This window comes from Branchiostoma lanceolatum, chromosome 6 (genome assembly GCF_035083965.1).
Source record: "Branchiostoma lanceolatum isolate klBraLanc5 chromosome 6, klBraLanc5.hap2, whole genome shotgun sequence".
In the NCBI taxonomy this organism is placed as follows: domain Eukaryota; kingdom Metazoa; phylum Chordata; class Leptocardii; order Amphioxiformes; family Branchiostomatidae; genus Branchiostoma; species Branchiostoma lanceolatum.
In genome coordinates this window covers 24,081,660-24,095,807 of record NC_089727.1, presented here as the reverse complement: position 1 = coordinate 24,095,807, position 14,148 = coordinate 24,081,660, and the positions used below count along the sequence as shown (strand labels likewise).

The 14,148-nt window shown below is 45.5% G+C and overlaps 2 protein-coding genes across 3 annotated transcripts in view; one reads left to right on the top strand and one right to left on the bottom strand.

Moving 5' to 3' along the window:
• LOC136437102 (uncharacterized) overlaps positions 1 to 14,148 on the bottom strand; it is a 52,785-nt gene that overhangs the window by 15,620 nt on the left and 23,017 nt on the right. The gene's annotated exons all lie outside the window — the stretch shown is intronic.
• LOC136437104 (zinc finger protein 722-like) lies at positions 1,827 to 4,460 on the top strand. Its single transcript, XM_066431581.1, has 2 exons — positions 1,827 to 1,936; positions 2,566 to 4,460. Exon 2 carries the CDS (start codon positions 2,573 to 2,575, stop codon positions 3,068 to 3,070), a length of 498 nt encoding a protein of 165 aa, XP_066287678.1. The 5' UTR covers positions 1,827 to 1,936; positions 2,566 to 2,572; the 3' UTR covers positions 3,071 to 4,460.

Here is a 14,148-nt window from a genome sequence, read left to right as displayed (position 1 = left end):
TCTCCGCGCGTCTTGTCCCCTGCGGGCCTGGCGGCTTTTGGCGGCTTTTCCGCTTGTCGTCTCGGCCAGGCCTTTATATGGGAGAACAATGCAAATTTGGGGATTGTCTAGTCTAAGGTGCGGACGTGGTAGAACTTCTTCTCACCGAGAGTGAGCTCTCTCTATTGGTTCGCTGGCTGAAGCCGTGAATCCATCGGCGGGGTATAAATTGTTTGGACAGGAGATAATGCCTCTTCATTCCCTCATTCTTTCTGCCGTTTGACGTAAATCAATCGACTACTACAAGATGTCTGGACGTGGCGAAGGTGGCAAGGCACGCGCAAAGGCAAAGAGCCGTTCTTCCCGGGCGGGTCTCCAGTTCCCGGTCGGTCGGGTGCAAGGGAAACCCACGCGCGGCGCGTGGGTGCCGGCGCACCGGTGTACCTGGCGGCCGTGCTGGAGTACCTGACGGCCGAGGTCCTGGAGCTGGCCGGTAACGCTGCCCGCGACAACAAGAAAACCAGAATCATCCCCCGTCACCTTCAACTGGTCGTCCGCAACGACGAGGAGTTGAACAAGCTTCTTGGCGGCGTGACCATCGCACAGGGCGGCGTTCTGCCCAACATCCACGCCGTGCTTCTGCCCAAGAAGACCAGCAAGGCTCAGTAATTAAAGAAACTGAACCCCGGCCCTTTTCAGGGCCACCCACATCCTCTCGAAAGAACTGTGTTCTCTTCACACTGAATCAAGTGCCTGCACAATGCAGATATACGAATAAAATTACCCAAATACGACATATCCCAGTCCAAGATAGCTGACAGACAATTATCGCAAAGCGTGAGCAAGACCGATCATACAAGTACAAGAAATGACCGCAATACGGTGTCGTTTAATGCTAGCTGACCTATATGTATATTATACGCGTGTACAGGTTATGTGTTCGCGACCGGATGCACGCGTTCACATAACATTCTCTAACGTTGATAAAGTCATTACACTGTCGGCTGAATTGATTTGCGTGTACAGGTATAAGTTGTGTGTGTGTGTGGGGGGGGGGTGATGTGCGAGTGGTGTGTAATTGTATTTCAGGCGCAACAACTGCGTCTGTTTAAAGAAAGGTGGAAGGATATAGATCTTTCTGGGATATGTGGGTGGCCCTGAAAAGGGCCGGGGTTGTTGATGTCCTTGGGCATGATGGTGACGCGCTTGGCGTGGATGGCGCACAGGTTGGTGTCCTCGAAGACACCGACCAGGTAGGCCTCGCCGGCTTCCTGCAGGGCCATGACCGCCGAGCTCTGGAAGCGCAGGTCCGTCGGGCCTGTAGCGGTGAGGCTTCTTGACGCCGCCATTAGCAGGGGCGCTCTTGCGCGCGGCCTTGGTTGCCAGCTGCTTCCTTGGGGCTTTGCCACCGGTGGACTTACGGGCGGTCTGCTTGGTACGTGCATGTCGAACGAACGGGTGAACTTCGTCTACGCTCAAGTCCAAGACATTAAAAGTAGTCGTCGAGCGGTGGGGAGTGAATTTATGAGACCCGCTAATCAGATGCCCGCAAATTACAATTGGTGGGCGCCCGGACGTCTGATTGGTTCCCTGGCCGAAATCTGACGTTGCGATTGGTCAGTGCACAGAGATGCGCTTGAGGGCGGCGTTTGCTGTTGATCAGTTGATACAAAAGAAGTTGTAATATTCAATTAGCGCAATGAGATCTGCACGCGCTGGGACTAATTACATAATCACTGGTCATCATGATTTGTCAGACAACTGTTTGATTATGTAACAATAGCATTGTTGATATAGCTAATTTCACGGATAAACAAAGGGCCCGCTTCTACATAAAATGGTCGTTGAAGTTCGTAGTCGACAGTACCTGATTCGATTTCAAACGATTCGGAACGTTTTCTAGCCGTCTTCAAATAGCCAAGTTTTTTTTCATCTCGTCATCTGCTCGTCTGATCTGGTAAGTACTTTCAATGTCTACTTTATCGCTATTTAGTGCTACGCCAGATAGTGTGCCTAACTTATTACGTTGGTGATGAAGTTTGGTAAATGTAAACTAGAGTTCCACAAACACATTATCTTCGCCAAATAATCAAGGCTTATTATGGAAAGTGATTTATATTTACGTGCCACAAAGGTTCGATATGGCAGTGTTGAAAGTTGATCTGGCACGTTTTTAGGTGTTTCTAGTCAGGCTTTCTATTTTGTCCCTATTTCGTTATGTCGCCAACCGTGTTGAACAACAATGCTTAAACTGAACGCGTCAAAAACCAGCAGGACCCACACCTCTGCTTGGAGAAAAGTTTATTTATTTGACCTACATGTACGTTTATGCAAGGCTATCTGTTTACATGACCTGACACTGTCCCATGTCCCATTGAAAGGCAGTTGGTTAACAAACTTTCCTTACTAATTATGCAAATTAGCTCCTTATTGCAAGATAATAAGGCTTGAAGTGTGCTATATTCTAGCCTTGACCGGAAAACTTTTTTCTGTGAAATAACGTGTACCATGTTGTGAAAAAACTTTGTGCTATGTAGTAATGCCTACCTGATCGCTTTCAATAACAAACTTCTGAATCTATTCCAGGTCAACAATGTTCGTTTGCGAGCATTGTGGGTTCTCCACTCCAAGGATGTACAACCTGAGGGTCCACATACGAAACCACACGGGTGAGACCCCGTACCGCTGCAAGGATTGCGGCAAGCAGTTCAGCACGGCGTCTTCCTACATCTATCACAAGAGGACGCACAGCGGCGAGAAACCGTACCATTGCGATGCGTGCGGGTCGCACTTTAGAGACCTCAGTGCAATAACAAAGCACATGCGGACTCACACGGGGGAAAAACCTTACGTGTGCCAGGAATGTGACCGAGCCTTCGCAGTTAAAGGCAACCTTTCGCGCCACTTTCGTACTCACACTGGGGAGAAACCTTACACATGTGAGGAGTGCGGCAGGAGGTTTGCAACCTTAGGAGCATTGGAGGTGCACATGAGACTACACACCGGAGAGAAGCCCTACAGATGTGAGAAGTGCGGCAAGCAGTTCAGACACGGTGGCAGTCTCCACCGGCACGCCAAGACTTGCCACTGAATATAGACTGATTGTTTCTTGCAACGTTACTTTATGTTCATGGTTTCACGGTCTCCAGTCGTTCGGTTTGAAATGAAGTACCGGTAGATAGGGAAATATAAGGAACGTTGTAACATTCACAGTAGATCAGAACTACACAGTAGAAGCAAATACATTATATAGCGTGTTTTATTCCTTGAATCTGTTAGCTGAAAAACTCCAGTTGTTCCAGAGTTCCAGTTGTTCGGTTTGAAATGAAGTACCGGTAGATAGGGAAATATAAGGAACGTTGTAACATTCACAGTAGATCAGAACTACACAGTAGAAGCAAATACATTATATAGCGTGTTTTATTCCTTGAATCTGTTAGCTGAAAAACTCCAGTTGTTCCAGAGTTCCAGTTGTTCGGTTTGAAATAAAGAGTTGTGTTATTTCCAAAATTCCATTTGTCGTGATATTCCTTGCCTATGTCTGATTTGGGAATGTCTAGTCAGATGTAATAAGTGGTGACATGAATGCACAAATTGGTAAGGACCAAATAACAGACTAGTATGTCTAAACACGATATTCCAGAAACGTAAAGGAAAGCTGTGGACATTTTCGTATCCAAATGGCACTAGAGCGCAGTTGGACTACATCCTTGTAAACAGAAAGTGGGTAAACAGTGTAGAGAATTGTGAAGCCTACAACACATTCAGTATCTCAGACCACAGAATAGTGTCAGCTGAAATATGCCTAAGCCTACGTTGAAACGAGAAGCCAGCAACCAAATGCCCTCGCTATGACTGGTCCTCCCTTGCAGATCCAAGTATAAGCTACAAATATAGTGCACTGACATTAAGAAACAGATTTGATGTATTACAAACAGAAAGAGAGACATTTAGTGTGCAGGCGCGGAGGTAAGCGGCAGCAAACACGAGAGCTCCCGAGAAATTTCTCTTTTTCACGTATCTAAGTACCAATTTCCTTGACTTTTTCATTTTGACTTAGGGCATAAGTCACACGTAAACGTATTGTGAAGCTGTAATATTGGCAAATGCTGGCTTATTTAGATTTTGAACCAATTTCCTGACTGTTTTGTAACCGACACGTAAATGTGGGGAGGGCGACAACTCTAATGTAGGGAGGGCAACTATAGGTACGAATTCCATTTGAAGACGTATCATTATTATATGGTCTGCCAGGGAACTTGGACAACTTATATATCACGTACAGATAGTTGTTATCAATTTTTTGCACCTATATTTGTGGATTCTGAATGAATTCAAACATGTCGGCGGCGCGTCCCGGCCAACTGTAGTCATTTGCATATGAATCTGATGCAGAGTGGGGAGGGCGAGTGAGTGATTACATGTTTTGTAGGACGATATTTGTACCGAATTACATCTACTCTGATAGCTTACCTACTTAATTGGATTTCATGCGTTGTTTGTTCTGATTTTGTGGTGTAAACTTGTGTGGTAGAAAACTGCTTGGTGGAAACTGCGTGCCAGCGGCCGCGGTATACGGTAGATTCTGTGTAGTGTAACCCGGTGTGGTGTAACGTTAAACCTGTGTGGTGTAAATCTGTGTACTGTAAACCTGTGTGGTGGTATAGCCAGTGTGGTGGATACCTGTGTGGTGTAGCCTGTGTGGCGGAAACCTGCATGGTGGAAATCTGTGTATTGTAAACCGGTGGTGGTACAGCCAGTGAGGCGGAGACCTGTGTAAAGTAAACAGGTGGTGATACAGCCAGTGAGGCGGATACCTGTGTAAAGTAAACAGGTGGTGATACAGCCAGTGAGGCGGATACCTGTGTAAAGTAAACAGGTGGTGATACAGCCAGTTAGGCGGATACCTGTGTAAAGTAAACAGGTGGTGATACAGCCAGTGAGGCGGATACCTGTGTAAAGCAAACAGGTGGTGATACAGCCAGTGTGGCGGATACCTGTGTAAAGTAAACAGGTGGTGTTACAGCCAGTGAGGCGGAGACCTGTGTAAAGTAAACAGGTGGTGATACAGCCAGTGTGGCGGATACCTGTGTAAAGTAAACAGGTGGTGATACAGCCAGTGTGGCGGATACCTGTGTAAAGTAAACAGGTGGTGTTACAGCCAGTGAGGCGGATACCTGTGTAAAGTAAACAGGTGGTGATACAGCCAGTGTGGCGGATACCTGTGTAAAGTAAACAGGTGGTGATACAGCCAGTGTGGCGGATACCTGTGTAAAGTAAACCGGTGGTGATACAGCCAGTGAGGCGGATACCTGTGTAAAGTAAACAGGTGGTGATACAGCCAGTGTGGCGGATACCTGTGTAAAGTAAACAGGTGGTGATACAGCCAGTGTGGCGGATACCTGTGTAAAGTAAACAGGTGGTGTTACAGCCAGTGAGGCGGATACCTGTGTAAAGCAAACAGGTGGTGATACAGCCAGTGTGGCGGATACCTGTGTAAAGTAAACAGGTGGTGTTACAGCCAGTGAGGCGGATACCTGTGTAAAGTAAACAGGTGGTGATACAGCCAGTGTGGCGGATACCTGTGTAAAGTAAACAGGTGGTGTTACAGCCAGTGAGGCGGATACCTGTGTAAAGTAAACAGGTGGTGATACAGCCAGTGTGACGGATACCTGTGTAAAGTAAACAGGTGGTGATACAGCCAGTGAGGCGGATACCTGTGTAAAGTAAACAGGTGGTGGTACAGCCAGTGTGGCGGATACCTGTGTAAAGTAAACAGGTGGTGTTACAGCCAGTGAGGCGGAGACCTGTGTAAAGTAAACAGGTGGTGGTACAGCCAGTGAGGCGGATACCTGTGTAAAGTAAACAGGTGGTGATACAGCCAGTGAGGCGGATACCTGTGTAAAGTAAACAGGTGGTGGTACAGCCAGTGTGGCGGATACCTGTGTAAAGTAAACAGGTGGTGATACAGCCAGTGAGGCGGATACCTGTGTAAAGTAAACAGGTGGTGGTACAGCCAGTGTGGCGGATACCTGTGTAAAGTAAACATGTGGTGATACAGCCAGTGTGGCGGATACCTGTGTAAAGTAAACCGGTGGTGTTACAGCCAGTGAGGCGGATACCTGTGTAAAGTAAACAGGTGGTGGTACAGCCAGTGTGGCGGATACCTGTGTAAAGTAAACAGGTGGTGTTACAGCCAGTGAGGCGGAGACCTGTGTAAAGTAAACAGGTGGTGATACAGCCAGTGTGGCGGATACCTGTGTAAAGTAAACAGGTGGTGATACAGCCAGTGTGGCGGATACCTGTGTAAAGTAAACAGGTGGTGGTACAGCCAGTGTGGCGGATACCTGTGTAAAGTAAACAGGTGATGTTACAGCCAGTGAGGCGGAGACCTGTGTAAAGTAAACAGGTGGTGGTACAGCCAGTGAGGCGGATACCTGTGTAAAGTAAACAGGTGGTGGTACAGCCAGTGTGGCGGATACCTGTGTAAAGTAAACAGGTGGTGTTACAGCCAGTGAGGCGGAGACCTGTGTAAAGTAAACAGGTGGTGATACAGCCAGTGTGGCGGATACCTGTGTAAAGTAAACAGGTGGTGATACAGCCAGTGAGGCGGATACCTGTGTAAAGTAAACAGGTGGTGATACAGCCAGTGAGGCGGATACCTGTGTAAAGTAAACAGGTGGTGATACAGCCAGTGAGGCGGATACCTGTGTAAAGTAAACAGGTGGTGGTACAGCCAGTGTGGCGGATACCTGTGTAAAGTAAACAGGTGGTGATACAGCCAGTGAGGCGGAGACCTGTGTAAAGCAAACAGGTGGTGATACAGCCAGTGTGGCGGATACCTGTGTAAAGTAAACAGGTGGTGATACAGCCAGTGTGGCGGATACCTGTGTAAAGTAAACAGGTGGTGGTACAGCCAGTGTGGCGGATACCTGTGTAAAGTAAACAGGTGGTGTTACAGCCAGTGAGGCGGATACCTGTGTAAAGTAAACAGGTGGTGGTACAGCCAGTGTGGCGGATACCTGTGTAAAGTAAACAGGTGGTGTTACAGCCAGTGAGGCGGATACCTGTGTAAAGTAAACAGGTGGTGATACAGCCAGTGTGGCGGATACCTGTGTAAAGTAAACAGGTGGTGATACAGCCAGTGAGGCGGATACCTGTGTAAAGTAAACAGGTGGTGGTACAGCCAGTGAGGCGGATACCTGTGTAAAGTAAAGAGGTGGTGTTACAGCCAGTGAGGCGGATACCTGTGTAAAGTAAACAGGTGGTGATACAGCCAGTGAGGCGGATACCTGTGTAAAGTAAACAGGTGGTGATACAGCCAGTGAGGCGGATACCTGTGTAAAGTAAACAGGTGGTGATACAGCCAGTGAGGCGGATACCTGTGTAAAGTAAACCGGTGGTGTTACAGCCAGTGAGGCGGATACCTGTGTAAAGTAAACAGGTAGGTACTGGCCTGAAGAAACAAACAAACTAAGCATTACAGCCGGTGGCCATGTATCTACGGCAGGCCACAATGTTATGTCAGTTAAACCTTTCACCAAAAGACAACCCAAACTGACTTAACCGACCTCATCGTGTAACCATAGCCCTAGGTCTTAATCCTAACCCTAACCTTAACCCTAACCATTCTTCAAACGGGCCAAACTTGGACTCATTCAAAAGGTCTTTTGGCCAGGAGTTTGAAACTGCAGACAGATTTCAAGTATCGTGCTTTGTTATCGAGTCATGAGACTGTAAAAGTTAACCCTAACCCTAACCCTAGGTCTTATTCCTAACCCTAACCCTAACCATTCTTCAAACGGGCCAAACTTGGACTCATTCAAAAGGTCTTTTGGCCAGGAGTTTGAAACTGCAGACAGATTTCAAGTATCGTGCTTTGTTATCGAGTCATGAGACTTTAAAAGTTAACCCTAACCCTAACCCTAGGTCTTATTCCTAACCCTAACCCTAACCATTCTTCAAACGGGCCAAACTTGGACTCATTCAAAAGGTCTTTTGGCCAGGAGTTTGAAACTGCAGACAGATTTCAAGTATCGTGCTTTGTTATCGAGTCATGAGACTGTAAAAGTTAACCCTAACCCTAACCCTAGGTCTTATTCCTAACCCTAACCCTAACCATTCTTCAAACGGGCCAAACTTGGACTCATTCAAAAGGTCTTTTGGCCAGGAGTTTGAAACTGCAGACAGATTTCAAGTATCGTGCTTTGTTATCGAGTCATGAGACTGTAAAAGTTAACCCTAACCCTAACCCTAGGTCTTATTCCTAACCCTAACCCTAACTGTGAAAGGGTGCTTTCCGGGTTAAATCCACCCAAGCGATAAAGTTTTTGTATCAGACGGTAGGTACTGGCCTGAAGAAACAAACAAACTAAGCATTACAGCCGGTGGCCATGTATCTACGGCAGGCCACAATGTTATGTCAGTTAAACCTTTCACCAAAAGACAACCCAAACTGACTTAACCGACCTCATCGTGTAACCCTAACCCTAACCCTAACCCTAACCATAGCCCTAGGTCTTAATCCTAACCCTAACCTTAACCCTAACCATTCTTCAAACGGGCCAAACTTGGACTCATTCAAAAGGTCTTTTGGCCAGGAGTTTGAAACTGCAGACAGATTTCAAGTATCGTGCTTTGTTATCGAGTCATGAGACTTTAAAAGTTAACCCTAACCCTAACCCTAGGTCTTATTCCTAACCCTAACCCTAACCATTCTTCAAACGGGCCAAACTTGGACTCATTCAAAAGGTCTTTTGGCCAGGAGTTTGAAACTGCAGACAGATTTCAAGTATCGTGCTTTGTTATCGAGTCATGAGACTGTAAAAGTTAACCCTAACCCTAACCCTAGGTCTTATTCCTAACCCTAACCCTAACTGTGAAAGGGTGCTTTCCGGGTTAAATCCACCCAAGCGATAAAGTTTTTGTATCAGACGGTAGGTACTGGCCTGAAGAAACAAACAAACTAAGCATTACAGCCGGTGGCCATGTATCTACGGCAGGCCACAATGTTATGTCAGTTAAACCTTTCACCAAAAGACAACCCAAACTGACTTAACCGACCTCATCGTGTAACCATAGCCCTAGGTCTTAATCCTAACCCTAACCTTAACCCTAACCATTCTTCAAACGGGCCAAACTTGGACTCATTCAAAAGGTCTTTTGGCCAGGAGTTTGAAACTGCAGACAGATTTCAAGTATCGTGCTTTGTTATCGAGTCATGAGACTGTAAAAGTTAACCCTAACCCTAACCCTAGGTCTTATTCCTAACCCTAACCCTAACCATTCTTCAAACGGGCCAAACTTGGACTCATTCAAAAGGTCTTTTGGCCAGGAGTTTGAAACTGCAGACAGATTTCAAGTATCGTGCTTTGTTATCGAGTCATGAGACTTTAAAAGTTAACCCTAACCCTAACCCTAGGTCTTATTCCTAACCCTAACCCTAACTGTGAAAGGGTGCTTTCCGGGTTAAATCCACCCAAGCGATAAAGTTTTTGTATCAGACGGTAGGTACTGGCCTGAAGAAACAAACAAACTAAGCATTACAGCCGGTGGCCATGTATCTACGGCAGGCCACAATGTTATGTCAGTTAAACCTTTCACCAAAAGACAACCCAAACTGACTTAACCGACCTCATCGTGTAACCATAGCCCTAGGTCTTAATCCTAACCCTAACCTTAACCCTAACCATTCTTCAAACGGGCCAAACTTGGACTCATTCAAAAGGTCTTTTGGCCAGGAGTTTGAAACTGCAGACAGATTTCAAGTATCGTGCTTTGTTATCGAGTCATGAGACTGTAAAAGTTAACCCTAACCCTAACCCTAGGTCTTATTCCTAACCCTAACCCTAACCATTCTTCAAACGGGCCAAACTTGGACTCATTCAAAAGGTCTTTTGGCCAGGAGTTTGAAACTGCAGACAGATTTCAAGTATCGTGCTTTGTTATCGAGTCATGAGACTTTAAAAGTTAACCCTAACCCTAACCCTAGGTCTTATTCCTAACCCTAACCCTAACTGTGAAAGGGTGCTTTCCGGGTTAAATCCACCCAAGCGATAAAGTTTTTGTATCAGACGGTAGGTACTGGCCTGAAGAAACAAACAAACTAAGCATTACAGCCGGTGGCCATGTATCTACGGCAGGCCACAATGTTATGTCAGTTAAACCTTTCACCAAAAGACAACCCAAACTGACTTAACCGACCTCATCGTGTAACCCTAACCCTAACGAGTCATGAGACTGTAAAAGTTAACCCTAACCCTAACCCTAGGTCTTATTCCTAACCCTAACCCTAACCATTCTTCAAACGGGCCAAACTTGGACTCATTCAAAAGGTCTTTTGGCCAGGAGTTTGAAACTGCAGACAGATTTCAAGTATCGTGCTTTGTTATCGAGTCATGAGACTGTAAAAGTTAACCCTAACCCTAACCCTAGGTCTTATTCCTAACCCTAACCCTAACTGTGAAAGGGTGCTTTCCGGGTTAAATCCACCCAAGCGATAAAGTTTTTGTATCAGACGGTAGGTACTGGCCTGAAGAAACAAACAAACTAAGCATTACAGCCGGTGGCCATGTATCTACGGCAGGCCACAATGTTATGTCAGTTAAACCTTTCACCAAAAGACAACCCAAACTGACTTAACCGACCTCATCGTGTAACCCTAACCCTAACGAGTCATGAGACTGTAAAAGTTAACCCTAACCCTAACCCTAGGTCTTATTCCTAACCCTAACCCTAACCATTCTTCAAACGGGCCAAACTTGGACTCATTCAAAAGGTCTTTTGGCCAGGAGTTTGAAACTGCAGACAGATTTCAAGTATCGTGCTTTGTTATCGAGTCATGAGACTGTAAAAGTTAACCCTAACCCTAACCCTAGGTCTTATTCCTAACCCTAACCCTAACTGTGAAAGGGTGCTTTCCGGGTTAAATCCACCCAAGCGATAAAGTTTTTGTATCAGACGGTAGGTACTGGCCTGAAGAAACAAACAAACTAAGCATTACAGCCGGTGGCCATGTATCTAAGGCAGGCCACAATGTTATGTCAGTTAAACCTTTCACCAAAAGACAACCCAAACTGACTTAACCGACCTCATCGTGTAACCCTAACCCTAACCCTAACCCTAACCATAGCCCTAGGTCTTAATCCTAACCCTAACCTTAACCCTAACCATTCTTCAAACGGGCCAAACTTGGACTCATTCAAAAGGTCTTTTGGCCAGGAGTTTGAAACTGCAGACAGATTTCAAGTATCGTGCTTTGTTATCGAGTCATGAGACTTTAAAAGTTAACCCTAACCCTAACCCTAGGTCTTATTCCTAACCCTAACCCTAACCATTCTTCAAACGGGCCAAACTTGGACTCATTCAAAAGGTCTTTTGGCCAGGAGTTTTAAACTGCAGACAGATTTCAAGTATCGTGCTTTGTTATCGAGTCATGAGACTGTAAAAGTTAACCCTAACCCTAACCCTAGGTCTTATTCCTAACCCTAACCCTAACTGTGAAAGGGTGCTTTCCGGGTTAAATCCACCCAAGCGATAAAGTTTTTGTATCAGACGGTAGGTACTGGCCTGAAGAAACAAACAAACTAAGCATTACAGCCGGTGGCCATGTATCTACGGCAGGCCACAATGTTATGTCAGTTAAACCTTTCACCAAAAGACAACCCAAACTGACTTAACCGACCTCATCGTGTAACCATAGCCCTAGGTCTTAATCCTAACCCTAACCTTAACCCTAACCATTCTTCAAACGGGCCAAACTTGGACTCATTCAAAAGGTCTTTTGGCCAGGAGTTTGAAACTGCAGACAGATTTCAAGTATCGTGCTTTGTTATCGAGTCATGAGACTGTAAAAGTTAACCCTAACCCTAACCCTAGGTCTTATTCCTAACCCTAACCCTAACCATTCTTCAAACGGGCCAAACTTGGACTCATTCAAAAGGTCTTTTGGCCAGGAGTTTGAAACTGCAGACAGATTTCAAGTATCGTGCTTTGTTATCGAGTCATGAGACTTTAAAAGTTAACCCTAACCCTAACCCTAGGTCTTATTCCTAACCCTAACCCTAACTGTGAAAGGGTGCTTTCCGGGTTAAATCCACCCAAGCGATAAAGTTTTTGTATCAGACGGTAGGTACTGGCCTGAAGAAACAAACAAACTAAGCATTACAGCCGGTGGCCATGTATCTACGGCAGGCCACAATGTTATGTCAGTTAAACCTTTCACCAAAAGACAACCCAAACTGACTTAACCGACCTCATCGTGTAACCATAGCCCTAGGTCTTAATCCTAACCCTAACCTTAACCCTAACCATTCTTCAAACGGGCCAAACTTGGACTCATTCAAAAGGTCTTTTGGCCAGGAGTTTGAAACTGCAGACAGATTTCAAGTATCGTGCTTTGTTATCGAGTCATGAGACTGTAAAAGTTAACCCTAACCCTAACCCTAGGTCTTATTCCTAACCCTAACCCTAACCATTCTTCAAACGGGCCAAACTTGGACTCATTCAAAAGGTCTTTTGGCCAGGAGTTTGAAACTGCAGACAGATTTCAAGTATCGTGCTTTGTTATCGAGTCATGAGACTTTAAAAGTTAACCCTAACCCTAACCCTAGGTCTTATTCCTAACCCTAACCCTAACCATTCTTCAAACGGGCCAAACTTGGACTCATTCAAAAGGTCTTTTGGCCAGGAGTTTGAAACTGCAGACAGATTTCAAGTATCGTGCTTTGTTATCGAGTCATGAGACTGTAAAAGTTAACCCTAACCCTAACCCTAGGTCTTATTCCTAACCCTAACCCTAACTGTGAAAGGGTGCTTTCCGGGTTAAATCCACCCAAGCGATAAAGTTTTTGTATCAGACGGTAGGTACTGGCCTGAAGAAACAAACAAACTAAGCATTACAGCCGGTGGCCATGTATCTACGGCAGGCCACAATGTTATGTCAGTTAAACCTTTCACCAAAAGACAACCCAAACTGACTTAACCGACCTCATCGTGTAACCATAGCCCTAGGTCTTAATCCTAACCCTAACCTTAACCCTAACCATTCTTCAAACGGGCCAAACTTGGACTCATTCAAAAGGTCTTTTGGCCAGGAGTTTGAAACTGCAGACAGATTTCAAGTATCGTGCTTTGTTATCGAGTCATGAGACTGTAAAAGTTAACCCTAACCCTAACCCTAGGTCTTATTCCTAACCCTAACCCTAACTGTGAAAGGGTGCTTTCCGGGTTAAATCCACCCAAGCGATAAAGTTTTTGTATCAGACGGTAGGTACTGGCCTGAAGAAACAAACAAACTAAGCATTACAGCCGGTGGCCATGTATCTACGGCAGGCCACAATGTTATGTCAGTTAAACCTTTCACCAAAAGACAACCCAAACTGACTTAACCGACCTCATCGTGTAACCATAGCCCTAGGTCTTAATCCTAACCCTAACCTTAACCCTAACCATTCTTCAAACGGGCCAAACTTGGACTCATTCAAAAGGTCTTTTGGCCAGGAGTTTGAAACTGCAGACAGATTTCAAGTATCGTGCTTTGTTATCGAGTCATGAGACTGTAAAAGTTAACCCTAACCCTAACCCTAGGTCTTATTCCTAACCCTAACCCTAACTGTGAAAGGGTGCTTTCCGGGTTAAATCCACCCAAGCGATAAAGTTTTTGTATCAGACGGTAGGTACTGGCCTGAAGAAACAAACAAACTAAGCATTACAGCCGGTGGCCATGTATCTACGGCAGGCCACAATGTTATGTCAGTTAAACCTTTCACCAAAAGACAACCCAAACTGACTTAACCGACCTCATCGTGTAACCATAGCCCTAGGTCTTAATCCTAACCCTAACCTTAACCCTAACCATTCTTCAAACGGGCCAAACTTGGACTCATTCAAAAGGTCTTTTGGCCAGGAGTTTGAAACTGCAGACAGATTTCAAGTATCGTGCTTTGTTATCGAGTCATGAGACTTTAAAAGTTAACCCTAACCCTAACCCTAGGTCTTATTCCTAACCCTAACCCTAACCATTCTTCAAACGGGCCAAACTTGGACTCATTCAAAAGGTCTTTTGGCCAGGAGTTTGAAACTGCAGACAGATTTCAAGTATCGTGCTTTGTTATCGAGTCATGAGACTGTAAAAGTTAACCCTAACCCTAACCCTAGGTCTTATTCCTA

Excerpts from the sequence above, each read along its gene's own strand:
- LOC136437104 (XM_066431581.1), top strand. The coding sequence starts at position 2,573 with ATGTTCGTTTGCGAGCATTGTGGGTTCTCCACTCCAAGGATGTACAAC.